Raw genomic sequence first — 25135 nt, forward strand, 5'->3', positions numbered from 1 at the left:
TTTCTTTCCTTACGAACTGTTGTCACTTGCTGGAATTGTTGTTTCAGAAGATGTTTATGATAATAATCAAATATTCAAACAGTTACGGATTAATAGTTTGATGGCTTATCTGGATGTTGTATCGTATGGTTCTTGGTTTAGGCAAGCCACAACTTGAGCTAATGGTCTCCAAAGTTCAAAAGAAAGATGGAACCAGTGCCAATAAACGTAGCCAGCAAATTATTCACCAGAAAAATAAAACAATGAGAAAGTGCTGCTACGGAAATACAACTCAAGATGGCCTACCATTCGCCAGGATGTGGTTCTTCAGTGTGGTCTTTGAAGCAGTTTGTAGTTCTTCACTTCTCATCTGATTGACGGAACTGCAACTAAATCTTCAACGAATTTAATAGCTCAAGATAGTCTAATATTACTATAGTTCATAGCTGCTTAGAAATTATCTGCTAACGTGCCTCGAAATCTTGGCCATTCCACTTTAACCAGCAAACTTGAATGATACATACTTGAATAATGCAAACTTGAATGTTGTTTAAGCTTGTTTATTTAATTAATCTTATATATATTTAACGAACATAAATAAATTCTTATCAAGTAGAACATCAAATTTGTTCACAAATGTTCAGTTCATTTGCAACCCTAACCCCATGTACTCAAGCTTATATTATTTCGAGTTCTACAGATACACAGGTCATCTTTCACTTTTGGATTGTCTTAGACGTTATTCTCACTGCCAGTGGTTCTTCGTAGACAGACTGTTGCCTAGATGTGCTTATAAAATTTCTCATGGTCTCACACTTGCTTTCGGTTGAAGATTTATGATTCAAGATCAACATTGACTGCGTGTTTGATTCTCTACAGAATACTTTTACGGATAAGAAAAATCAATGGGCTTATGAAGACTTAATCTGTTGCGTTGCCAATCTACATGATTCTCCAATTGTTCTATCAATTGGTAAGGAAGATCTCTAGTTGATTTGGTATTGTTTATCTACTATGTGGCAAGTAAGTAATCATTTACTAACCAAACCAAGGTATTTAAAACCTTAAAACTAAGAATGCATTAGATTCAAGTAATTGTTAATTGATTCTAATAATTACTTGGAAAAAAGTTTCATATTGAGAACTTATGGCAGATCCAGTCTATAGGAAGAGACATTGAGAGAGTTCACAGAGTTGGAACTAAGGCTACATAGCTTGTTGATTGGAAGCCAAATTGCATTTCGACACAGAATATTTTTCTTGATAAATATTTCAAATATGGGTAGTTTACTAAATAAAGGAAAGAAAATTGGAAAAAAAGCATATCCATATTGATATAAATATATTCTTTATTAAAAATGTCTCTAGAATTGATTTAAAATTCTTACTTCTTTTCCTCTTCAATGATGGCCACGAGTTATCTCTATTTTTTTAATGATTTTTTTATTTGGTTTCAGTTTAATTCAAATAAGTGGAAGAGAGAAAAGTATTTTAAAAAATTGATATATAATTTGATAATTGATATAGTTAAATACATGGCCCAATTATTTTTTGCTATAATTGGATTGAATCAAATTCGTTCAAAATCCGGTCCGACCTGAAGTGGAAAAACAAAAGAATCCGATTTGACTCAACACCGCCCTCATCTTCTTCTGTACAGCCGTAAAATCACATTTCAACGCTTTGTTAATCTCCATCAGTAAAGCCGGTTCATAGTGGTCCTACATCATCTAGCCAATACCCGGGGTTGGGTAAGAAAGTGAGTAAAATGAGGCGTTGGCGAAAGAATTTAAGAAGGCACAATTTAACTCATCAGGTACGTGCGTCTCCCTCGAATGGTTTATCCCGATCCAAACCCTAACCGGAGGATCACACCGGAGGATGAATCCGTTCGTTTCTCGAGTTCCATGTCCTTTTCCTTTTCCCGCGGTGGCTTATCCCAATCCAAACCCTAACCGTTGCCCTTGAAATTCCACCTGCGAGCGAAGAGAAGCGGCAGCGGGAGGGCCTCCGGCGTTCGACATGGAGGACTACGCACGCGATCTTAGAGCCGCGGGGGACCGTCCTCCTCGGCCTGCTGCGTCGGCGCCCCCGATCATGGAGCGGTTCCATGCCTTGCTCCGGGAGAGGCAGGAAGAGCTGATGGAAGCTACTGGAGAGGACCCGCCCTCGCCACCTTCCGCAGCTGATGTGGTGCCATGCTACGAGGACGTCCTGTCGGAGCTTACCTTCAACTCGAAGCCCATCATCACGGAACTGACAATGATTGCGGGGCAGAAAATTCAGTTTGCCAAGGAGATCGCGGACGCTATATGCACTCGAGTTCTTGTGGTGTGGTTTCTGCACTACTTTGTATTTGTTTTTTGAATTTACAAGTCCTACTGTAGGCCTAAGTAATTGTGGAATGCATTGGTAGTTCATTTACATGGTCCTTTCTGGAAATTTTTGGTTATAATAAAAAGGGAAGTGTAACCTTGTCTCAACTATTAAAACAAATTATCAGTGAATGTTTCATATCCTTGGACATCTTTTTTTTTTTTTTTTTGCCATGTATTCATATTTCATGACATATCGTACCTGGTTTATCTGTTTCACTTAAGTCTACAACTGTGTTCCATAATAACCATTTAGACGCTCAATTGCCAAGGGATTTATACTTGGGCATTACATGCAGGTACCGAGGGAGCAAAAATTACCTTCCTTATACCTTATTGATAGTATTGTGAAGAATATAGGTGGTGATTACGTGAAAATTTTTGCTACACGGCTTCCTAAGGTGAGCATCATGGTGAATTCACATTCTTGCTCCTTGACCACTATTTTTATCTAATTTTGTGATAATTTGTAATGAAAACCATAGTTGGACAATAAACCATTTTTCACGTGTAAGAGAAAGCATTGATGTGCTTGTGCCTACTGATTCTGTGCAGAAGGCCCTTTTGATATGTGTTTTCTTCTAAACTATCCTGTCAAACCTAGCTATTGCTTGCTTATATCAAATGATGATCAGAAACAGGAATGCCATTTTAATTTAAAGTGGATTTATATTTTTATTGAAGGTGTTTTGTGTTGCATACAAGCAAGTTGATCCTAATCAGCATCCTTCTATGCGCCACCTTTTTGGGACCTGGTCACAAGTCTTCCCATCTTCTGTACTTCAGAAAATAGAGGATGAGCTCCAGTTTTCTCCATCCGACAGTCGAAGAACATCAACAATCATAAGCAACAAGCCATCAAAATCCCCATCACCTCGTCCCTCTCATGGTATTCATGTAAATCCAAAGTACTTGGAAGCACGACGACAACAATCTGCTGTAAGATTAATTACCTAGTTACATTTCTATCCATGTCCTCATTTGTAGTTGCTGGCTCAAGTGGTTTTATATTAAGTACATTGTTCATTTTATCACTTAGAGGAGTGCTTTTACTCTTTTTGTTATGCATCTTATCATGTGAATGCCCTTGTCTAGGTACACCTCAATGTTGTCTAATTGAGGTCCATAATTGTCGTGAATCATTGTTTTGGTGATTTTGTGATCCTGAATCATATTGAATTGTGAATCATAAATTTCATCCAAAAATATAAATAAATAAAAAATACTTCTGCTGTATTAATGATGTGTTGAATATCCTATTTAATAAAGTACATTGTCACTGATATTATAGTGTAAAGTGTAAAAGAACTAAAGACCTATTGCTAGTCTAATATTATCAAACTTGTAATTATCTTCTGAAATATATGAAAAAAGTAACATAAAGACATGTATGTATCACATTATGATAGTCAATATTGTGATATGGATTTCAGGATCTTATGATCTTACAAACTAGACTGGCCTAAATGGTCTAGTTTCCAACTAGGATCTGGATTTGGATCCCACAAATTTTATGTTTGTTAACCATTCCTACATCGGGTTTTGATCTCAACAACCTTGACAATCACTGATTTTTAAAACTCAATAAACCATACCAAAGATAAAATAGTAATTTGGAAGCACTCACCTGTGCACTTGGTAGCTTTTGCATGTGCCACCATGTTGATGCCTTGATTACGTGCTCAACTAAGGAAGGTTAGTAGGTCATGGATTAAATTTTCTTTAGTCTTTATAGAGGCAGGCACAACCAGGCGATGACAGTGGGTTTAGTAACTGCATTTTCGTGTAATACCCTATCCTACCTGACTAAATATCCGCTTCCCGAATTGGTTTAATTACATACGATAAGCAGTTATTTGGACCTGTGGGTACTGGACTTAAATGGGTGAAATATGTGAATACCCACCGATAGCTACAATTTCAAGTAAACCTGAACTTGACCCAAATCAAAATTTCAAGTGGTGTAACTGGGTACTTGAAGCCAACTTGAATGGATAGGGTACCCTTGGAATTGTGTACCCGTTGGCATCCTTATGCTTGATAGAGAACATGCTCGCTCTTTGGCTTAGGTTGCTGACGTTGAGGATGAGGTCTGAGGTATGTGTGATGCTGAACTTTCTTGAAGAGTCAAAGATGTTCAAAGAAGCCTGGAAGATTGGTGGTCGAAGAGATGAAGAGTTATGAAGCACTGTGTTGAATAATAGCAAGCAACAAAGTGAATCTTTTAACCCTAGAAAACTATGGGAGTGATTTTTTCTATTATAGACGAGTTTATGTCCTGGTTTTTACACTGTATGTGACTTGTGGATCTGTCAAGTTCGTATCACATTAAACTGTTTTTCAACCCACTTTGATTCATCCATTTGTTTTGAATGGTTTAGTGCCTGATTCAAATCAAATTGTGTGATTCTAATAATAAACCTCACAATTTTTATCACCCATGTACTTTTTCCAATTGCATGATTTTGATTACACCGGTATATTTTACTCCATAAATTATTTCCTGTTTAATAGTTAACTTTGTGTGAATGATTCAAAAGAAATAACTCATTTCTTATTCTTACATTGGTATCATTCAAGCCACAATGCCCTAACCAATCGGAACTAGCATTGTAATGGTCACAGCATTTCAGCATTTAAAGGTGCGTTTAACACTTTTTTAGGAAACTGCATAATATAAAAAATTTGTCTTGGACAACAATCCTTGTGAAATTACTTGCCATTGATGTAATGCTCACAATATTTCATCATTTAAAGGTGCGTTCAGCACTTCTTTAGGAAACTGCAGAATGTAAGGAATTCATTTTGGAGAATAATCCTTATGAAATTACTTGCCTAATACTTGGATGCAACTCCATATAAATCACATCCAAGATAACTGAGTTTGAAGATCTGTTGGAAGCAACTAATACGAATTTTCACAAATTATATCGGGATAAGGAAGCAATAGCAGAAACCCTATAGGCAAAACAGCCTAAAAATGAGGTGTTGACCATAGTTCACCATAATACTGCATAAGGATGCACTAGACATGTATCATTGAACTATCCTATAAATATATCTCTTTGAGATCATCGGAAAAAGTTAGATAATTGGTAAATCATCCCCTTTTGGTCACTTGATCTAGAAGTTATATTATCACTAAAGAAATTAGATTGTTTTTTTATCCCTCAGTTTTTTTTGTGTTGATATTATTTGAATTTTTTTTGTTCATTATTTCCTTCAACTGATTTTTGTCACAATACAGATACATGCAGTGGACACAAGTAACAGTACACAGGTTTCTGATCTTCAAGTTGAACACTTGGAACGGCGTGTTTCAGAAAATTCTGATGGATGGTCTGGGGCAACTCAAAAATTTCATGTGTGGTTCACCTCCTACATTATCCTTATTTGTTCTAAGTCTATTAAAGGGGAAACTTGTTATATTACTATTTTAATATGGATTAATTTTTGGTGAAATTGAAGATTAGAGTTCAGCAATTATCTTTATTTAACATATGTTTTATCTCTCTTCTTGATAGATTTTACTAAGTCATCTGATTGATCTCTCTAGGTGAACTTTCAGAAGCCATATAATAACTACAACAAATAATAATCTCTGAGTCTTGAGAAGTGATAATTTGGACATGCATTTCTGGATAAGTACAGGAAGGTTCTGTAGTTTAATGGAGTAAACTTTAAACATTCTAATGTGGTTGCCTATAAAGACTACTGTGGTTTTCAATATAGTCATCCCTAAAGAGCTTGTGGTCTTTTATCTGAATGTAGTCCTTAAAAGTTCTAAGATTTGGAATTCTCATCGTTTTCGTATACTCTTTTAATGTACTTGAACATGTGCTCTTGTGTAAACCTTTCTACTATAGATAGGAACTCATCACGGTTCAATCTTTTGGCAGGGTATACCACAAACAAGACTTCCTACTGGTATACAAGTTTATGGACAGAAACCTATTGCACGCCACAGTGAATATGATTTTGATCAACCTGAATTGCCGCTCCATCACCTTGATACAGAAGGGGAATCAATTGCCCATTTGAAGAATAAAATAACATTTCCTGGATCTCCTCCAAGAATTGGTCTGAAAAGACCCATATCACCACCTATTCTGAGATCCCATGATGACGCTTCAAAGATGATTGGTGGAAGGGCTTCTTCATCTCGTTCTGGTGGATATGCTTCAGGAAGAGTCAGTGACATGAGTAGTTGGATGGATAGGAATAGACCATCGAGTGAAGAACCCCGGCTTTACAACTTAAGTAATGGCTACGTTAAACAGAATCCTAGAGACTTGATTGATGCATATGGAAATCCTAGAGGAAGAGTATCTGCTCTTGAGAAGTATCCAAAGGTTCGGCACCTTGATATGAATGACATAGCAAGTGAAGCAGCTGCGAGAAAATGGAAGAACACTGATGAAGAGGAGTATGTGTGGGAGGATATGAGTCCAACTCTATCTGATCGAAGAAGGAGAAGTAGCTTACCAGCGTTTGAGCAGACTCCTGGAAGCTTTAGCATCAGAAAGAGCTTTTCAAAACCTAATCCTGCACTGTTAGAATCAGATTTTTCAAGGCGTAGTTGGCCTGGCCATGCTCAGCTGCCTCGTGTTGATGATCCCTCTTATAATGATGATAGGATTGCTTCCATTGGGGTATGACCCTTGATCTTTCCTTTTTGTTCTGTTTCCTTTGGTACTTGGTACAATTGATTATTGGAAAGATTAATTCCAAGTCATATATCTTGTATTAATTCTTAACCCCAGTAATTGTTTTGCGAAAATTATTTGCCCCAAACATAAGTGGAGAATAGTTAGCTGACATCTATATGTAGGATTGGTCTACCATTGTTAACCTAGGTTGAAGCATTTTGGATTCGCGCTCTTAGATCTACCAAGTTACTGATCATAGCTCCTATCAGATTGGTTTGTCATAATCCAAACATGGTGTTTCAGAAAAACTTGCTTTGAAAATGTCCGCTACGATCCACTCCTACATCCCATTTAATCTTTGCGGCAGAAGTATGCATATGTACATTGGCAAAAGCATGGAGGGATTCCTAGCATCTGGCTCCACAAGAATGTGGATGCATGGATGAAAATTTGGATATGTGGTTTTATCTAAATAGAAATTGCTCTATGAACAGTTGATTAATCAGAATCTACTCTTTAATTAGGGTGTTCACATTTTTTTAGGTATAGCTTGTGGTTTATTTGCTTGGGTTGTGATTCAGAATTGATCTGTTTGAAAATTTCTATACCTTCAAGTATTCTGTCTATTAAGGTAGAAGATGCTTGGGCAATTTCTAATTGCCTCTTGTTTCCTGTACTATATTGTTCAGGAACAAACGGAAATAGTTTATTTAAATTTCTACAATAACTTGTGCAGATTGAGACACTGATGATTCCAACTGATAAACCTTGAAATATCTAAATTTCTTGTCATTTTTATGGTTACTAATAGATGCTATGCTCCTTTACTTTTTTCACTAGTTATTGTTGAGAATGAATTTAAGTATTTTAATTGACTATGTTGGGTTTGTATCTATTGCAGTTCCAACATGGACTAGTGAAATCTACAAATGCTTATGCAGATCGAGACACTACTTCCAACTGATAAACCTTCAATATTTAATTTCTTGCCATTATGATCACTACAATTAATAGCAACGCTATGCTCCTTCAGTTTTTTCACTCGTTATTTATTCACAAAGTTTTGTTGACTGGTTTGGGTTTGTGTCTGTTGCAGTCCCAACCTGGATTAGTGAAATCTCGGGATGCTACAATAAGTCAGATGGACATGCTGCCTCATTATCAGGAGTCTAACCATATTCGAGATGGTGGGAAATTGAATTACATGTTGCCACCACCTTCACAGCAGAACCTGAGCCCAAGGTCACGAAGCAAGGTTGCTGAAATGCTTCCTCTTGCAGCAAGGGGACTGACACCAGTGAGTGGTCAGAGACTTCTTATTCCAAATGACACCTTGCCTGATATTGAATTTCCAATGCTTAGATCATCAAATGATCATGCCGATCCCTTTAAAATAGATAATTCTATCATTGATAGGCATTCAGTCCAACGCCCATATTCACCTGCTCCAACAGTCTTGACTTCTGGTCATATATCACAGTCACTGCCTTTGCTTCCTATATCGCAAAATCAAAGTCCAAACAGAAGTTCACTTGATGTTCCAGAACCTAATAGGCCAACACTGATTCAAGGATCTCACTCATCTGTGCCCCAACGGCAATATGACCTAGCTAGCAGTAAGGACTCAGATCCATTTAGGGTGCTTACTTTGCATTACCAACCTCCTGGTGTACCCCATCTGAGTCAGCAAGGTAAGGAAAAGGGGTTCCCTATACCTCTACAGTCTCAAGGAACATACCTAAACGTTCTTTCACCTGGCCAAGCTAATGCTTCTTCTCACTCAGTTGGCCAGCCCTTGAAGTTGTTACCAACACTAGGACATGGGGTTGCTAAGGCTTCTGCTTTTCCATTTTCTAAAACATATAGTGCAGCTGATGCATCTTTACATGCTAGGGGTGGCCTTCTACCTCCTTTGCCTCCTGGACCACCTCCTGCCTCGTCTCAAGCAGGACCTATATCTCAAAGTATAAATTCCTCAACGTCAAGTTCTCCTGCTAGTGCATTTTCAGGTCTTATCAACAGTCTCATGGCACAGGGGTTAATATCATTGAATTCAAATTCTCAACCTCAGGTACTTCAAACTCTTAGTAACCGTCTTTTTCTCCTATTATGGATGAGCAACTTCTTTTTTGTTGGAAAATGATATTACATTTTTCATCTCTTTAGTGTAACTTTGTAGGATTCTTTGGGTGTTGAGTTTAATCTGGAACTTCTGAAGGTGAGGCATGAGTCTGCAATCAATTCCTTGTATGGTGATCTTCCAAGACAATGCACAACATGTGGTTTGCGTTTCAAGTGCCAAGAAGACCATAGTAGCCACATGGATTGGCATGTAACTAAAAATCGGATATCAAGGAATCGTAAACAAAAGCCCTCTCGCAAGTGGTTTGTGAGCGCAAAAGAATGGCTTAGTGGTGCAGAAATACTGGGAAATGATGTCATTCCTGGGTTTCTTCCTGTTGAGTCAGTTGCAGAGCAGAAGGAAGACAAAGAGATGGCAGTTCCTGCAGATGAAAATCAGAATGTTTGTGCATTGTGTGGGGAGCCCTTTGAGGATTTCTACAGTGATGAGACAGAGGAATGGATGTATAAAGGGGCTGTGTATTTGAATGCCCCAGATGGATATATTGAAGGATTAGATAGGTCTCAACTGGGTCCTATTGTCCATGCTAAGTGCAGATCTGAGTCTAATGAATCTGCACAATCATAAAGGTAAGTTTTTTTTTGTTTTATTTTGACATTATATTATAGTTTATATCAATAATGAAGGATAATGAGCATGGAATTGCTGCCTTTTTTTTTTTTTAGATTCTAGATGATTATGTGTGCTTCTTGATGTCTTTAAAGACTACTGTATAGATTTCACGAACACTAAGTTTGTCGACGTCGATGTTGCTTGTGCGACACACGACTGCCTGTGTCAGCCATTCCTTTGTAGTTTCCCTCCTTGTACCGCCATCATGGAGGTTCACTCTCCTCCCAGAGATCCATCGCGACCATGACCATGCTGGCTATTGTAGGTCGCAACCAGAAAGGAGTAGCGACCAGTCGATTAAATGGACCTTTGACGTAGTGAAAATTATTGAATTCGTTGATTTACGTATAAATATAAAAAATAATCTTCTACAACTTATTGATTCTATTGAAAAATACCAAGAAATAAACCATCAAACTCATGTTGGGAGAAGAAACGACGCTGGCATAAATAACATTAATAAAAACTTATCTTAAAACTCTTAAACATGCGTTAAATAAATTCAAAATAAAATTCTAATTTATAAAAGTCAAAAATACTCTCAAACTCAAAAATAAAAAATTATTATAAATAGTAAAAAAAATATTCGGAGCCTCCGAAAAGGCACTAAACGATGTCTGATAGGCTCGAAAATGGATCAGTATGAGTTTCACCCTATGTCAAATAGAGGTCTCTAAAAGAACTTTGATTAGCAATCAACCACACCTAGTTCTAATACTCGACCCGAATCTACAGTTATGACCTCTAAAAGTTTGCTCTGCTGAATCCTCATAAACCCTGAATCATAATTGGCCCAGTAAGAGTTGGCCTAGTTATAGTTTAGGCCCGACGAACAGGATCAACAAGTAATCGATCCATTGACCCAATTATGGGCCCAAGTAAGATCCGATTAGGACCCAGCTCGTGGGCAGGTCTAGCGGTTAGGGGAAAATCGTGGAAGAAAATCTCCATGTGAGATGTTATGTATCTATAAGCAATTAGGAGATAGTCATTGAAGAGATTTGCTATTTGTATGCCACATTTTCACTGACAAAATTGTCTATTTGCGGGGTGGTTAGGGCACCAAGAGGCGATAGCCGTTGAGAAGGATCACCATGTGAATGATGTATATATATCCGCTAGACCATCAAGAGTTAAAGTTAAGTATCGTTTGACGAATTCCTAGTTTCAAGATGCATCTCCCGAATTCGAATGAGTTGTCATTGAATGAGTGCTAAGTATTGAGAGACAGATCCTAAGTGACTTTTCCAAGCCTGAGTGAAATGTAGCTGAATGGTAAAGTGCTCGGGGATATGCTGACCACACTTAATACTTAGGTATGTTACTAAGAGATGGATATTTAGTGTTCGAGTTTGTTGACCACATTTAGGGTGCGTTTGGTTGAGGGTCATTCGTGATTACCTTGGTTATGTGATTACCAAGTAATCACATAACCAAGGTTATAGGGAATAAAACATAACCAATGCTGTTTGGTTTAAACCTAGGTAATGAGACAAAACCTTGTTTGTTTGAAGGTTTTAATACATTACTTACTTGAATATTTACTATATTACCCCTAGTACAATTATAATCATTTTTTTACAACTAAATTAATTTAATATTTAATTTTTTTAAAATTAAATTATTAATTATAGGACAATCATAATCATAATTATACATCAAATTATAACTTAATAAAAGAAAGATGAGCTTCATTTGTAATATAAAATTTATATTTTCGTTATAATTTGTTAATCTTCTTTATCATCTAAATTTATAGTTTATAAATAGAATTAATTATAGTTTATAAATAGAATTAATAAACGTCTAGTCTAATCAGTTCATCTTAATTATTTGGCTCCAGAATGACTTAATCAACTAGTAACAAAACAACAGCAATTTAACTCCAGCTTAAGCATAATTAGAGGCTGATTAATCAACTAAAGTAAATTAGTAATTTAGTTGTATCACTGGGAGAATATAGTTTGCAAAAGAAAATAAATTTATCAGTAAATCATTTCATATATGAAGTACAAATCATGAAACTATGTTGGTATGGAAAGATTTATTTTCTTCTCAAAAATACTAAACTTCCAAAGAATTTCAAGAAGCCTCTATGAAAAAGTATAGAAACAACCATCTTTTTGAAAAATCACGACACTAAGAAAAAAAAAAGTTGATTTGAAATGTATCTTCGTCAGACACTCGGTAGGATTTTTACGAAACGCATACAGATCAGACCGTAACCACAAAAAAAAAAAAAAAAATGGAGATCCTAGTCCTAAACATAATTGAGGATTTGAGCGGGCTATAATTTTGGATCTCTAGCTAAACAGGTCCAATTATGATCAGATCCCAAGCAGAACGAACAGATCGCATAACTAAATGAAAAGAATGGAATCCGAAAACGAAGATCTCGACGTACCTGGCTCGCACGCCGCTGGAAAGGGAAAGGATCACTGGCGACCATGCGAAGAATGAAGTCTTCGTATTGGATAGTACCGTCGGGGCCGACCTCCACCTCGCGGATCCACTCATCAAACTCAGCGGGCTCAAGTTTCTCGCCGATGCTGGTGAGGACGTGGCGTAGGTCAGCAACGGAGACTTTGCCGGTGGAATCCTTGTCGAGGACGCGAAAGGCATCGCGGAGCTGGCGGTCGAAGGGCTCGGGGCGGAGGATGCTTGCGCGTGGATCGAGGAAGCGGGGGAAGTCGAAGGCGTCGGTCAGGCCCTGGGTGGCGGCGATCTCCTTGAGCTGGGCCTGGGTGGGGTTGCCGCCCAGGGAGCGCATCAGGATGCCGACTTCCGATGCGGCGATCCAGCGCCATCGCCGTCGGTGTCGAACAGGTTGAAGGCCTTCGATGTCATATGTTTTTGCTCGGGACGGAGAGGAAGGGCTTCAAATGTTGTCGCTCGAGACGAAGAGGAAGGCCTCGCGGAGAGGAAGGGCTTCGAAGAATGTTGTCGAGACGAAGAGGAAGGCCTCGGACGGAATCGCCGCCGAGGGAGACGAGGCCTCGCTAGGTTTCGGGTTTCGCTCGGGACGGCGGGCTCACGGACGATTTTCGCGGACGGCTCGGGGTAATGGGGTAAACGAAATTACGATAACCCCGGAATCCAGCATAACCTCGATTTTTCTTGGTTTTGCAATTCCGGGTTAGATGCCCTGATTTGCTGACGTAGGCTGACATGTCAGGAATATAACATTACTAGGGAATCATCGATTAACTAAACCAAACAGGGTTTTAGTTGATAACCTTGGGTGGATAACCAAGGTAATCATGGATTACCCTTAACCAAACACCCCCTAGCAGTCCTAAGATCCTCTGTGAAGAGATAAATTGAAGAATTACAGTTGGCCACGATGGAAGAGAGTATTACCTGAGATTCAAATTTTTACCCTTTTCTACAACTCTGTTCTGTCATAATCAACTCAGCTATGTCCCAGAGACAATTTTATTGATCTTATGAACTATATAAGTGAGGCTTATGCCTTGGGAGTTAGAGATGAATTTCAAAAAGCTATGTCAATTTAAATAAGATTTTTCATATTTAAAATATTTTTTCAAAATGTAAAGAAAAAATATAAATCATTTAAATTTTTTTCATATTTATTTTTGGATCCTTTAAAACATTTGAGAATGGAATACAGCCTTGCTCTATTAATAATGAGTTTAAGTAAGGATGTCAATGAGTCATTTTTGAGTTTCATTCAAAAACAGTTAATCTATATTACCTATTTTAGGAAAAACAGCTAAACGCCCACCGTGGGGCTCGAACCCACGACCACAAGGTTAAGAGCCTTGCGCTCTACCAACTGAGCTAGACGGGCAATTCAACATTATTTTCATTAAAATGATCTAGTTTAATAGACACAACTATCTAGATAATTTAACCTTACATTTATGAATTCAAATTGTTTTCAAAAGGATATTTCATAATAATATTGATCAAACTGTTATATACATTTAAATTATTTAATAAATTATTATATTATGTTTCTCGAACCTTAGAAAATTATAAGAGACTGTATAAATTGTATTTTGACCAAAATTATTCTATCATTATCGAACCGGCTAAGTAAAAAAATAGTCATAAGCATTTATTTTTTTAAAATATTTTTCAACGAGATATTCCCTTTGAAGATTTTTTTGTTAAAAAAAAATTGTTCTTCTCATTTTTGGATAGATTTTGTCTTTCAATGATCCTAGACTTGGTCAATAGAGAGTTTAGTAGATCCCTTGACTTGATCAACATAGAAATCATGTGACATGATCACGGGCGAAGCCATATTCATGCCTGCTCAGACTGTAGCCCGGGGGCTCAACGGCATTGGAAAGGATATAAACTCCGATTTACTGTGGGAGAAAAAAAAGAGGAAGATTAGCCCGGGTGACAGTATCAAAATTGACGTTCGTGGCCCATAGCTTGGGATCAGCCTAGGTAAAGAGCCCGAGCTGGCTCCACCATTGGACATGATCTAGGACTTAGTCAACATAGACTTCACGTGATTTGTCAACAGTCTCGACTGATCAAGTCAAGCTAAGTCGATTAGATCGGCCAACCTCTCGAGTTGTTGGCTTCTCGAGCATTATCGATCACTGTCAAGCAATCCAACTTCCCAACCTCCCGAATTCCCAAATAAAATGACGCAATGGTTATCATGACACTAGTTACAAAGAGATATATTCTTTAAAGAAGTACATCTGTTGAGTCTCCCTATATAAGATATAAGAGAGGCGAGATTAGTCTCTCGGAGGTATCACCAAACAATCTTACTTGCTAACCTCTTAAGTTTTTAACTTTTCAACCTCTCGAATTCCTTGGCAAAGGAACACAGTGATTATCATGGCAGCTTAATTTACAATCCATCATAAATTTTACATACAAATATATAAATGGGGCAGGAAAACCAGTAAATAATGGTTTCATGCCAACTCCCAAATGGGAGACGATACCACAAAATTTAAAGAGTAAAAATGAAAGAAAGGGAGGGAACTGTTCTTTGTTCTTCTTTTGTTTCCTATAAGCATGGCGACAAAGACTCATGATTTCCAGATACTATTCCACCATTGATTCTGACTCCACAAGACGACGCAGAAACGTCAAAACCTATGGACAACAACCCAAACATGTGACTCATGAACTTGGAATTGAGGAAAGAATGGCACACAAGTTAAAGATGGAGGTTTGTGCTCACCTCAGCTGGGTCTCTGAGAGAAAAAGCAGCATTTGTTTCCTTTGCAATCTTTGAGACAAGAATGCCAAATCCCTGTCCTCTATCACGCAACACCTAGTTAAAAGAAAAACAGATGTAATTGTTTCTCTGTTGGCTGGACGACAAATAAGGATAAATGCACGATCACACGCACCTTGAAAGCATCTTCATCAGTACGATCATCTCCAATGTACAAAGGCAATGCGTCATTGCGGTTATTTAATCCTGGATGATCATGTTTCCATTATGATGAGCTGAGCAGCACAGATGAAGATAATTTTAGATGGTATTTGGTAGAAAAGCATACCGAGAGATTCTAACAAGAACTCAAGAGCCTTCCCCTTGTCCCATTTAATTGTCGGTCGAATCTCCATAACCTAAAGTTTTAGGAGCAATCATAAAGTCATACACAAGGAACAGCGGATTTCCAATTCACAGAAATGAAATGTGGCCAACTTTTATGTGTTAACCTTTCTTCCATGAGTAAGCCTCAGTTTGGGGTAATCCTTTACAACAGATCGGACTTTGTCAGATAGTAAATTCCATTTCTGAGATTAAGATGGCAAAAAACTAGATTAATTTGTAAGAAAGTTGCTGGAGAATCAATTGTCGCAGTGGTTTATCACACATTTACCTTCTCTTCGACACATCGGAAGTGAACGGAGAGGCAGAATTTATTGTTCTCCACTCGTGATCCCGGAACACTACTTGTTGTCTCGACCAACTTCTTGTAGACCTTGAAAGAGAGAGAGAGTAGAAACAACCAAATTATCGCTTAGCCTTGCGGTAAAACAAATATTTCTTTTCCTCTTTGAACAAAATAGGGAGAATTTTTAACCAGGATCCGGGAATGAATAAGCTCACCTCATCAATCATGGGAAGGTATTCACTGGCGGGCTGAAACAGAACAGCTTTTGTCTGTATCACCAAGAAGATAAAATAAGGATCCTCCCTCAAAGAAAAGTTAGAAAGGTACTCGGTGAACACAAGAAAATAGAGAGGAAAGCCACCTTAGCTTTCGTGTGCTTGTGTCCAAGAATGGGGCCTTTGATGTCCATGCCATGGCTTCCAGCGTAGTACAATTCTGATAATCTCACAAAGTTTGAGAGCTGATCCAGAACAGCCCAAGCAACAAAATTTAAGTGTTAAAAGCAATGGAAGACACTTGATTGCAGGAGCAGCCTAATTCTTGTGCTAGGGCAGGAACGTACCTTTTCTCTACACCTCCCACTAACGATAGCAGTGGGGAAATGGCTTGCTACATCTCTCACGGCCTCCCTCATCTAGTTGCAGCAAGTAATTAACCAGGTCAAGAGTTAGAAAAGCAAATTACCAACCTAAACAATTCAATTTTTTTTTTCTTTTCCTGGCAACAAGCTCACCTCATCGGACATGAAGGCGCGGTCAGGGTCGTCGACGATGGGAGACAGAGTGCCATCATAGTCGAGGAACACCACGATCTGCTTCCCCTTGGATGCGTCCACGAGCTCATCGAAGTTGTGCAATGCGGACGGGTGCGATTCCTGCGCGCAAACTCCGCCAATCAAACTCCCGAGATCAAATCCACGGATGATTTAACCCATATCCAATAAACCCTAACAGTAACACTCACCATCCATCTTTCGTAGTCTCTGCCACAAAGAGTGGCCGTCAACGCCGCCGCCGATGATTTGATCTGAGTCGGAGACGCTGCTGCGGCCATGAACTCGATCCACGAACTGGGCTTCCCGCCGCCACCGAGGTCGATCTGGCAACGCATTTTCTTGCAACTGGGATAGCTGAGGATGGCGGCGGTGGTGGGCTGATAGTGGAAGTTAGGGAACGTGGTAGCGGCGGCGACCACCGCGAAAGCGTGCTCCTCCGTCAGCATCAAACTCTGCTTCGTCATCTGCTCCAGCTCTATCGAAAGGCTGAGGATCGAGTCGAATCGAGGAAAGCAGAGTGAAATCGATCTCTTCTTCTTCTTCCACCTCCGGACTCTGCTTCTGGTTTCGGATTTGGGACGGTGCGGAGGGTGTCGGGCCGTTAAATAGGGGGAGGCGTGTGCTCCTCTGATTCCATGGGGCCCGACACGTTAGCGCGGGGCCCGCCGGACGGGCGGAGCAGCAGCTAGCACTAGGAGGGTGATGCGTGTGCGCGCTGGATCCAGGTAGCGACCGCGGTGGGGCCCATGATGGACCGGACACGTGGTGTCCGTGTCCCGCCCCACGGAATGGGCGTGCGACGGGTTGCTAGCGTCACGTTCGACGGCACGTCGCGTCACGTCGGCGGCAGCACGTCGTTTCGGTTGGTGGATTCGCTGCGGGGCCCACCTATACCCCGGGAGCCCGCTCCCCCCTCTCTAAAACCACCAAAACCATTCATCAAACATTTAATTATTAGAAAAATTAAATTCAATGTCTAGAAAATCTCTAAATTCTTTAAATTGGTTAGTAATTAATGTGTTTTTTAGATTTTTTTTTAATACTATTCTCCAACGGAAGTAACGGTCAACGAATAACTTGCAACTGTGGGCTAACGAGCTAACTGCAATTTCACAGTCAAGAAGCCTCAATCATAATTTTACGACTAAACTGGTAAAGTAAACTCTTATATCCTCAAAACATTCTAATCTTAAGACTGTTACATTGCTCTACTTAAGATCAATATTTGCCAATTGCCAAGATTTTAGTTCGAAGATAAGGTAGTAGCACGAAAACAAGCCACTATTTAGATCTAAAATCCAAATAACATCAAGACAAGAGTCGATGGATTGATAGATCGATCATGAACCTCGCAGCTTCTCTGAGCTCTAACATTATCATTCCTCTTCCTTCCAAAGATCTGCAAACTCATCAGGCTCCAAGGGATTCGCTTCTTCGTGCAACTTCCTCCTCATCTTGGCTTTGAGTTTCTTGGTGTACTTTCCAGCTTTCTTTCTCTTAGCCATCGCGCGGATCTAGTTACAGAATGAGGCGAGTCAGCAGGAGAGAAAGGCAGTCAGTAAATGCAGAATTCTAATGATCTAGATGTGGAAGCTGGAGTTGCAGCACATCATCCAGAAACGTGGTAGTTAACCTTCCTAAAACTAGCAAAAGGTTATTGTTTCGAACTGTGATTACCTGGTTTGGTGACACGTAATATGGATTTTCGTAAAGGGTCGGCCCGCCAAAAGTTCCTCCAAATATCTTGATTGTGTTCAAACAAAATCTTGGGCCAACCTGTGCATAGTAGTTTGCATGTTATCCCTGTAGAAAGAGTATGCAGAGTTTGCAGCTCGAGAAAGAAAAATCATGAAAGAAGATTGGGTACCTCTACAAGTGACATTTTGTCTAGACCACCTCGATCCACCTTATTTGTTTCATTGTGAGGAACCAGTATCTGCAACCCAAAGGAAAATGTATCAGAATGTCAGAAAAATATGAAGCAATTCTCGATGGTATATCTCGACTCAATGCCACTTAGTTCCCTTAAAATGAGAAGTCCCATGCGTTAGATCTATAAACTACAGCATATAAAGTCAAAAACCATACGAAAAAAAGTATACAATAAAGGAAAAACAGAAAGATCGGGAAAATAAGGACCAGGGTCTTCACTCCATGAGCAATAGTTTCCAGCTAGAGACAAGGGTCAGCTAATTGTGTTAGTATATAAGTTTCAATTATAAAAAATAATTTAAAAAATTCAACAATGACTTGCCGCCTAAACTGAAATTTGACTAAAATCATGCTATGCAGCAACTTGCGTTATTAAGTTAACAAAACTACTTTGCGCCTTAAGATTCATTTCTTGGAGTCACATTGATGTATTCATCAAAGATAAGAATGCAAGTGCAATCCATCCAAAACAACTAATTGTATATCGAATTTTGCTAAAACATATTCATGGAAGCTTGCAAACTTGCATAACAGATGGTGATTAAAAAAACAAGATTTACATTTTATTATCGGCCTCTTGTTAAGACTAGCTGACCACTATCCAAACGCTTAGACTCTTACAATTAGGATAAATACATTCATTTACATAATAATTTTAAAAAATCCTGCAATAGGAGGAATGGAAATGGACGTCGGTTAAGAATACCATATTAAATTTTCCTGGTTAATCACTTAACCATAAACCTTAAGCCATTAGGAAAGGTCTTCTATGTATTCAATATTGTCAACACCAAAAATGGTGAAATTCACATGTAAAGAAGCAATCATGAATATTGAATCAAGATATAGCAAAAAGTCATTAAGAGGCCAGTTGTCAAAATGTATGATGCCTAATGCCATTCATATCGAACAGGAGAAACTAAAAGAGAAACAAATAGTATTGCTATGCTCGCAGAATCCAGAATGTTGTGTTACTTGAACATAAATAGGTAAAGATACTATACTATTTAGGATAACTCACCTGGTAATTCCGAAACCAAATGTGATCATCCACAATTGAAAACACATAGACGTGATCATGAAAAGGTTTAGCTTTTCTATGGTCCTTCGGGGTACCAAAAATCTGCATATGAAGAAAAAGATATGAATGTATTGCCATACAACAACAATATAGTCTTTAGTATAAAAAAAAAAAGGCATACAAATTGAATCACCTTCACCAATAAAACGATCAATGTCTAATAAGTTTGACATATAAAAGATTTTATAGCCTTAAGGAGAAATTGTAATTGCACGTATTCATTGCTGTAGACAGAATATTAAGGTAAAACTCTTGAAGCCACAAAGCAATGTGAATCATTGCAATTGCTCTACTAGGAAGCTTTACTGCACATAACTATACAATTCTTATTAAATAAGTCACTGTATATCAGTCTTACGTTGTGATCACTTTGAGGAAGAGGAAAGGGTTGGAAAAAAATTCCATTTATCTTGCTTAGACAGGGAGGAGGAGAGAGAGTAGTGATGAAAAAAAATAGAAAAATTATTCATGGCTGATAACATTGCATTAGGCAAGAGCTTCCTTGTCTTTCCACCCCACGTTTCCTCATCAAACTTTGAACATAATGAAATGGGCAGAAAATGGTAGGACCTCCCCCCCCCCCCCCCCCCCCCCCCCCCCCCTTTTTTTTTTTTTTCCAATTCCTAGCTAAAAGAATTCCTTTTTACCTCCTTCAACCCCCATGCCAATTGTTCCACCCAAGTATGCAATCTTAAAGGATTGTGGCACCAGTGTTAAAGAAACCACTAAAAATTCAAAAATCATGAAATTCAGTAATATAAATCCATTATTGATTCGTAGATGAAATTTTATTTTTCAACCATCACTTAGCTGAAAAGAACATGAAGAGTGAGAAGAAATAGATGGCCAATTTCAGATATATAGAGCTTGAAACATATAATTCAATATATATACTGTTCTGTCATATGTTTCAAGTGTATTCTAATCATCCACACTGAAATTCTCATGTGTGCTAAGGATAAGAAACAATGTAAAAATTGATTGCTGCAGAAAAGAACTTGGTCAAGAGACAAGGACACATAAAGAATGGCAAACCTGCATAATAATTTCTTTCACAAGTTTCCAGCGAGGTTCATTGTCAAAATTTGAGGAAAATGTCAAAATTGGGCGTGATCCTTTTAGATGATTGCCAGTAAGCTTTAGCTCTTCCATTGTGTGCACTTTACAAACAAAACAAGTGCACAAAGATTCATAAAAAAAAAAAACTCAATTGATACCGTATGACAGTGTGGAGAATGCTTACCTGCATTAACTAAGAACTTCACAGAAGGTCCTCCAGGAGACTTCACCATCCAGAGATAAAGATCTTTTTGCTTCCTGCACTGATATACATTATAATGCAACAATTAAACATAAGATTATGAGAGCACAAAAAATAGAACTGCGATCAGAATTTACAAATGCATCTCATCATTAATTCTTAAGGTACTGATAAAGATTATATAAGGAAATTGAACAGGCATCCATTATCTCTTAGAAAATGTTCATATGCACTCGCCTTAGAAGGAACACCTGAAGAGTACTGTGTTTCAGACTGTTATCGATTCTTTTTTCTGAATGTATGCTACTAAGCTATATACAAAAGAATGATCACCGCAACTTCACATCATAACAATGTAATCATTTAAAAAATAATAGTAGACGCATATCTAGCCAACTTCGTCCATGCACCTAAACTCTTCTCTGAATGAATCAGTGGTATATTAACAAGAAACTTATCAATTTATATTTATTATACAGCTAAAATTCATAAAGGATTTTGAAGTTATCTTATTTATATGTGGCTCTTACCTCAAAGAACAAGCAACCAGAGCAATTCCAGAACTCTACCAACTCATTCAGAGTACTTCCTTTGCTCGCTCTAGACTCAATTTTGCTTTCTTTCTTGCAGTGTGGAAGGAGGGAAACAATGTTCACCATCAAATGCCGGTACCTATAGCCCCAACATACTAAATTCAATCTACAAACCAAAAACAAAATTTTCCTTAAAAAATAGCATAAAAGGCACACTCTGATACCAACCTGTAATTTATTCGGCGGGAACAAGTGACAAGGACCTTCTCTTTGTTTCTAAATGTCGGAGAATTATCCTCCTTAGGAGCTTCACCATCCTTCCATCCTAAAAGAGTGCGCTTGGGTCTCTCTTGAGCAACTTCCTCCTCCTTCAGAGCTTTCGATGCCTCCTCGTGTTTTCGCTTCTTCCCCATTTTTTACTACAATTTAAAAGGTAAACAGTCGTAAAAATCAGACAAGACCCTTCATTGCGAACGCCTCCACTTGCATGTAAACCACATCAAACGTAATAAAATGACAGAAAATCGAACAGGAGAGGAGATTAAGTTAAAACCGGCGAGACGAAACTGTTTGGCGAAAAAAAAAACAATTTTCAGAATCTAAACGGACATTCTAGCAGCATAAGCTCCAAATTTAGGTTTCGAAGGGACCAAACGGCAATCCTGCAGAATACTGCAGCGATCGCAATATACCTGGGATTAAAACAGAAATCCTTAGGGAAGGAGACCGACACGCCGAGGAGGAGAAGGCGGCGGCAGCGTTGCCGGGCGGAGCTGCGAAGAAGTTGAGAATAGGTTTTTGCTTTGTGGAAAACTCTAATCCAATTTAAAGTGCATAAGGCGGCCCGGCCCACTTAAGGGTTGATGCTGACATTTAGGATGGCCCATGTATTGGGAAAATCTCTATTTTTTATTTTTTATAATTTAAATATTCATACTTTTATCCAATTAATTTTAGAGTTAAACGGCATAGTTCACCTATCAAATAAATTCGGAATACAATGTATATGGATTGGAATTCAAACTTTGATTGTAATTTTTTGATTTATCTTCTCACAGGTGATCGTAAGATTAACCGTGTTGGGCTGCTAGGGTGGCGAATTCCATCTTTATTGCAGAAGAATTCAAACTTTGATCCTCTTGCGTATTTATTTTTCTAAGTGCTTTATCACTATGTTACATCCATTAGGATAAAGAATTTATACTTTATGATTGAGTCCAAAGAGTGTAGTATAGACGATAGATGTATGATATTTTTGGTATAACAATCAAGAGTCAAATTTTACAAGAACTCATGATCTATTATTCATCCCATCATACATTTTCTATTTGTATATCTGAATTTACCTCTCTCTATATTTGTAGAATCAGCTATGTAATGAGTTGGATCTAGTTAATTTGCTAGGATCTAGTTGCATAGAGGGTATGTGCTCAACGATTCAAAGTTTTAGATCAGAGTTGTAGGTATGAGCAACACATAAATTAAATTAAATTAACCGATCGAACCAACCGAATTCGAAAGTTCAATTCGATTAATTCAGAATTTTAATTCCATCGATGACCAATGATGTTCATTTAATTCAAAAGTTCGGTTTGGTTCGATTAATTCATACCAAAACCAAAACAGATGATGATCCTTCTGTTCAGTTATACACACTTGTACACAGAATCTAGATGCAAAACCAACACTGCATTTGCAATCAGAAACCAAATCGAAAAAAATAAGGAGATTTGTTTCTGTCTCAAACTAAAAGCTTTGTTCTCCAAGTAGGTCAGACTTTACCATCAAATCTGATTTATGCTCATTGAATCTTACGATCATAATCTTTTCAACAAACGCAAAAACAGTATCACTGAAAATGATATTTTTCAGTCTGTTCATCAATTCAGTAAACTTTTCAAAGGTTAGAGAATTTTTAGGTGGCCTAACTTCAATCTCAACAAAATCATATAACAAACCATCAAAATCACACTTATCATCTCAATCTCTACAACACCAATCTATAATCAAACATTATTATAACAATAATTCCACACTTGATCAGCTAACGAGTCTTGGAAGAACTCTACCTCAAAACTGTTTTCAGCTACATGAGAACTGGAGAAGCAGGTCGAGCCATGGCTGTGATCTCCACCAGAGTTCTTACAGAACACTCTGCAGATCACCCAGACATTATTCTGGCAAGAACATGTCAGATTAGTAGAAGAGAGAAGATAATTAGTAGCATCATTAATGAATACTGAAGAATGAAAGCACATTAATGGCTGTAGGGTTTGGCCCGGCTCTGTACTCATGCATGATCCAGTTTGTCTTCTCTCCTTTTGGTGCCCTGCCTTTGTAGAAAACTAGGGTTTTCTTCGATCCGATCAAGTCCCTTCTTCTGTGGATTTCCTTGTTTTTTCCTGTTGCTTTCCAGTAGCCTGAATCAGTGACCCTGTTGGTCCTCAGTCCTGTAGGGTTCTTCCTGTTCTTCATGCAGAAGAAATACCACTCCTCTCCCAATTTTGTGATCGCTGCAGGATCAAAATAAATCATCAAAAGGATAATTAAAAATTTTAAAGTGGAGAAGAGTGGTCGAGGAGAGTGAGGACTTGCATGGCAGATTCCATGGCTCGATCTTGTCCATGTCGAGCTCAGTGATCACGGTTGTTGCAGAGAACCTGGAGTCAGAAAGCTTGGGAGTGAGGTAGTGAGTGATGAGTTCTTCATCAGTTGGATGGAACCTGAAACCAGGTGGCAAGTTCATCTTCTGCAGAAAGAATTAAGTGAGATTTGGGAACAAGAACATGATGGAACACAAACTTAATAACAAAAAATAAAAATAAAAGAGAATCGAGGAAGAAAGATTGTGACCTGGTGTGATTCTGTGAAGAATGAAGATGGAATTTGGAAGATGAGAGAAGTTGGTCTTAGTAGTAGTAGTAGTAGTGATGATGAGGTATAGAGGAATATGGTTTGAAATCTCAATTTTAGTAAATCATCATAACTCGATACCATTTAGCACAAAGGTTCAAAATCTTGAGTCGTATCATAATTTCGGTCTTTGACTGAAAGATACTGTTCTACTATCGTACCGACACTTTGATGTATGGTACTAATGATAAATTGGAGGAATGAGACATTGTCTATGCTGAGTAGTATCAAATTTAGATAATTTATCAAAATGATAAATTTCAACTGTTTCGCCGAGCATAATTACAAGAATTAAAATAATGTGCACTTATATATGGTTTGAAATCTCACACCTTACCGATGAAACAGTGGAAACGTATCATTTTAGTAAATCATCAAAATTCGATACCACTTGACACAAGAGTTCAAAATCTTGAGTTGTGGCACCCGGGGCTACGATGCAATGGCAAAGCACTTCCATAGTTAACCAAGTATTCATGGGTCGATTTCTAGCTATAGCACATTGCGGATTAATTTCCTCTCGTGGGAAGATAACCTTGGAATGCTGGTTACGGAACGACCCACCGTTCACACTTCCCGATTTACCCTCGGTGACTGATGGGAAACTTCCGTGAGATTGGGTCGGTCACCTATAGGATTAGTCGGTTCAAATAGCTGGATAGCTGAATTAAAAAAAAAATCAAAATCTTGAGTTGTGTCATAGCTTTGGTCTTTGACTAAAAAGATATTGTTATATTATCGTGTCAACGCTTTGATGTATGGTGCTAGTGATAAATTGGAGGAATGAGACATTGCCTAGTTGAGTAGTATCAAATTTCGATAGTTTATCAAAATGATATGTTTCAACCGTTTCGCTCAGTATAATTATAAGATTTAAAATCATGCTTAATATAGATAATGTCTCTTTTATCTACTTCATCTCCTTTCTTCTTTAATTTCAATACATTATCTTCTGCAAAGGTGGAATCCGCCATCCTAGCGGCCCCACACGGTTGGCCCCACGACCATCTGTGAGGAGGTAAATTGAGAAGCTGCA

At 38.3% G+C, this 25135-nt stretch overlaps 4 protein-coding genes, 1 non-coding gene and 1 pseudogene across 5 annotated transcripts; 1 reads left to right on the plus strand and 5 right to left on the minus strand.

Moving 5' to 3' along the window:
- The first annotated feature begins 1820 nt into the window (after nt 1–1820).
- Nucleotides 1821–9748, plus strand: LOC141828242 (polyadenylation and cleavage factor homolog 4). The gene is made up of 7 exons (XM_074715632.1): nt 1821–2310; nt 2654–2755; nt 3039–3293; nt 5602–5718; nt 6254–7006; nt 8100–9074; nt 9183–9748. The coding sequence occupies exons 1-7, from the start codon at nt 2002–2004 to the stop codon at nt 9711–9713; spliced, it is 3042 nt and encodes a 1013-aa protein (XP_074571733.1). The 5' UTR covers nt 1821–2001; the 3' UTR covers nt 9714–9748.
- Nucleotides 9749–12085: 2337 nt separating this feature from the next.
- On the minus strand, nt 12086–12605 carry LOC141827073 (putative calcium-binding protein CML7; annotated as a pseudogene).
- An 891-nt stretch (nt 12606–13496) lies between these two features.
- On the minus strand, nt 13497–13569 carry TRNAK-CUU (transfer RNA lysine (anticodon CUU)). The gene has a single exon. It is a non-coding gene; the product is annotated as a tRNA-Lys (tRNA).
- A 1011-nt stretch (nt 13570–14580) lies between these two features.
- On the minus strand, nt 14581–16938 carry LOC141826499 (putative trehalose-phosphate phosphatase 6). Its single transcript, XM_074713754.1, has 11 exons — nt 16568–16938; nt 16338–16478; nt 16167–16238; nt 15966–16064; nt 15820–15873; nt 15590–15691; nt 15426–15503; nt 15263–15332; nt 15110–15180; nt 14938–15030; nt 14581–14849 (listed from the first exon to the last, which is right to left on the minus strand). Exons 1-11 carry the CDS (start codon nt 16841–16843, stop codon nt 14799–14801), a joined length of 1107 nt encoding a protein of 368 aa, XP_074569855.1. The 5' UTR covers nt 16844–16938; the 3' UTR covers nt 14581–14798.
- Nucleotides 16939–17524: 586 nt separating this feature from the next.
- LOC141827599 (ribosome biogenesis protein BRX1 homolog 1-like) lies at nt 17525–21967 on the minus strand. Its single transcript, XM_074714888.1, has 9 exons — nt 21879–21967; nt 21415–21605; nt 21184–21325; nt 20636–20714; nt 20428–20552; nt 19333–19434; nt 18247–18315; nt 18057–18155; nt 17525–17893 (listed from the first exon to the last, which is right to left on the minus strand). The coding sequence occupies exons 2-9, from the start codon at nt 21597–21599 to the stop codon at nt 17756–17758; spliced, it is 939 nt and encodes a 312-aa protein (XP_074570989.1). The 5' UTR covers nt 21600–21605; nt 21879–21967; the 3' UTR covers nt 17525–17755.
- Nucleotides 21968–23127: 1160 nt separating this feature from the next.
- On the minus strand, nt 23128–24092 carry LOC141825902 (NAC domain-containing protein 100-like). The gene is made up of 4 exons (XM_074713169.1): nt 24040–24092; nt 23782–23935; nt 23443–23699; nt 23128–23363 (listed from the first exon to the last, which is right to left on the minus strand). The coding sequence occupies exons 2-4, from the start codon at nt 23930–23932 to the stop codon at nt 23193–23195; spliced, it is 579 nt and encodes a 192-aa protein (XP_074569270.1). The 5' UTR covers nt 23933–23935; nt 24040–24092; the 3' UTR covers nt 23128–23192.
- Between the last annotated feature and the right edge of the window lie 1043 nt (nt 24093–25135).

The sequence above is a fragment of the Curcuma longa genome, chromosome 4, assembly GCF_044706935.1.
Source record: "Curcuma longa cultivar G26 ecotype Majalengka, Jawa Barat chromosome 4, ITB_CL_G26_1.1, whole genome shotgun sequence".
Classification (NCBI taxonomy): domain Eukaryota; kingdom Viridiplantae; phylum Streptophyta; class Magnoliopsida; order Zingiberales; family Zingiberaceae; genus Curcuma; species Curcuma longa.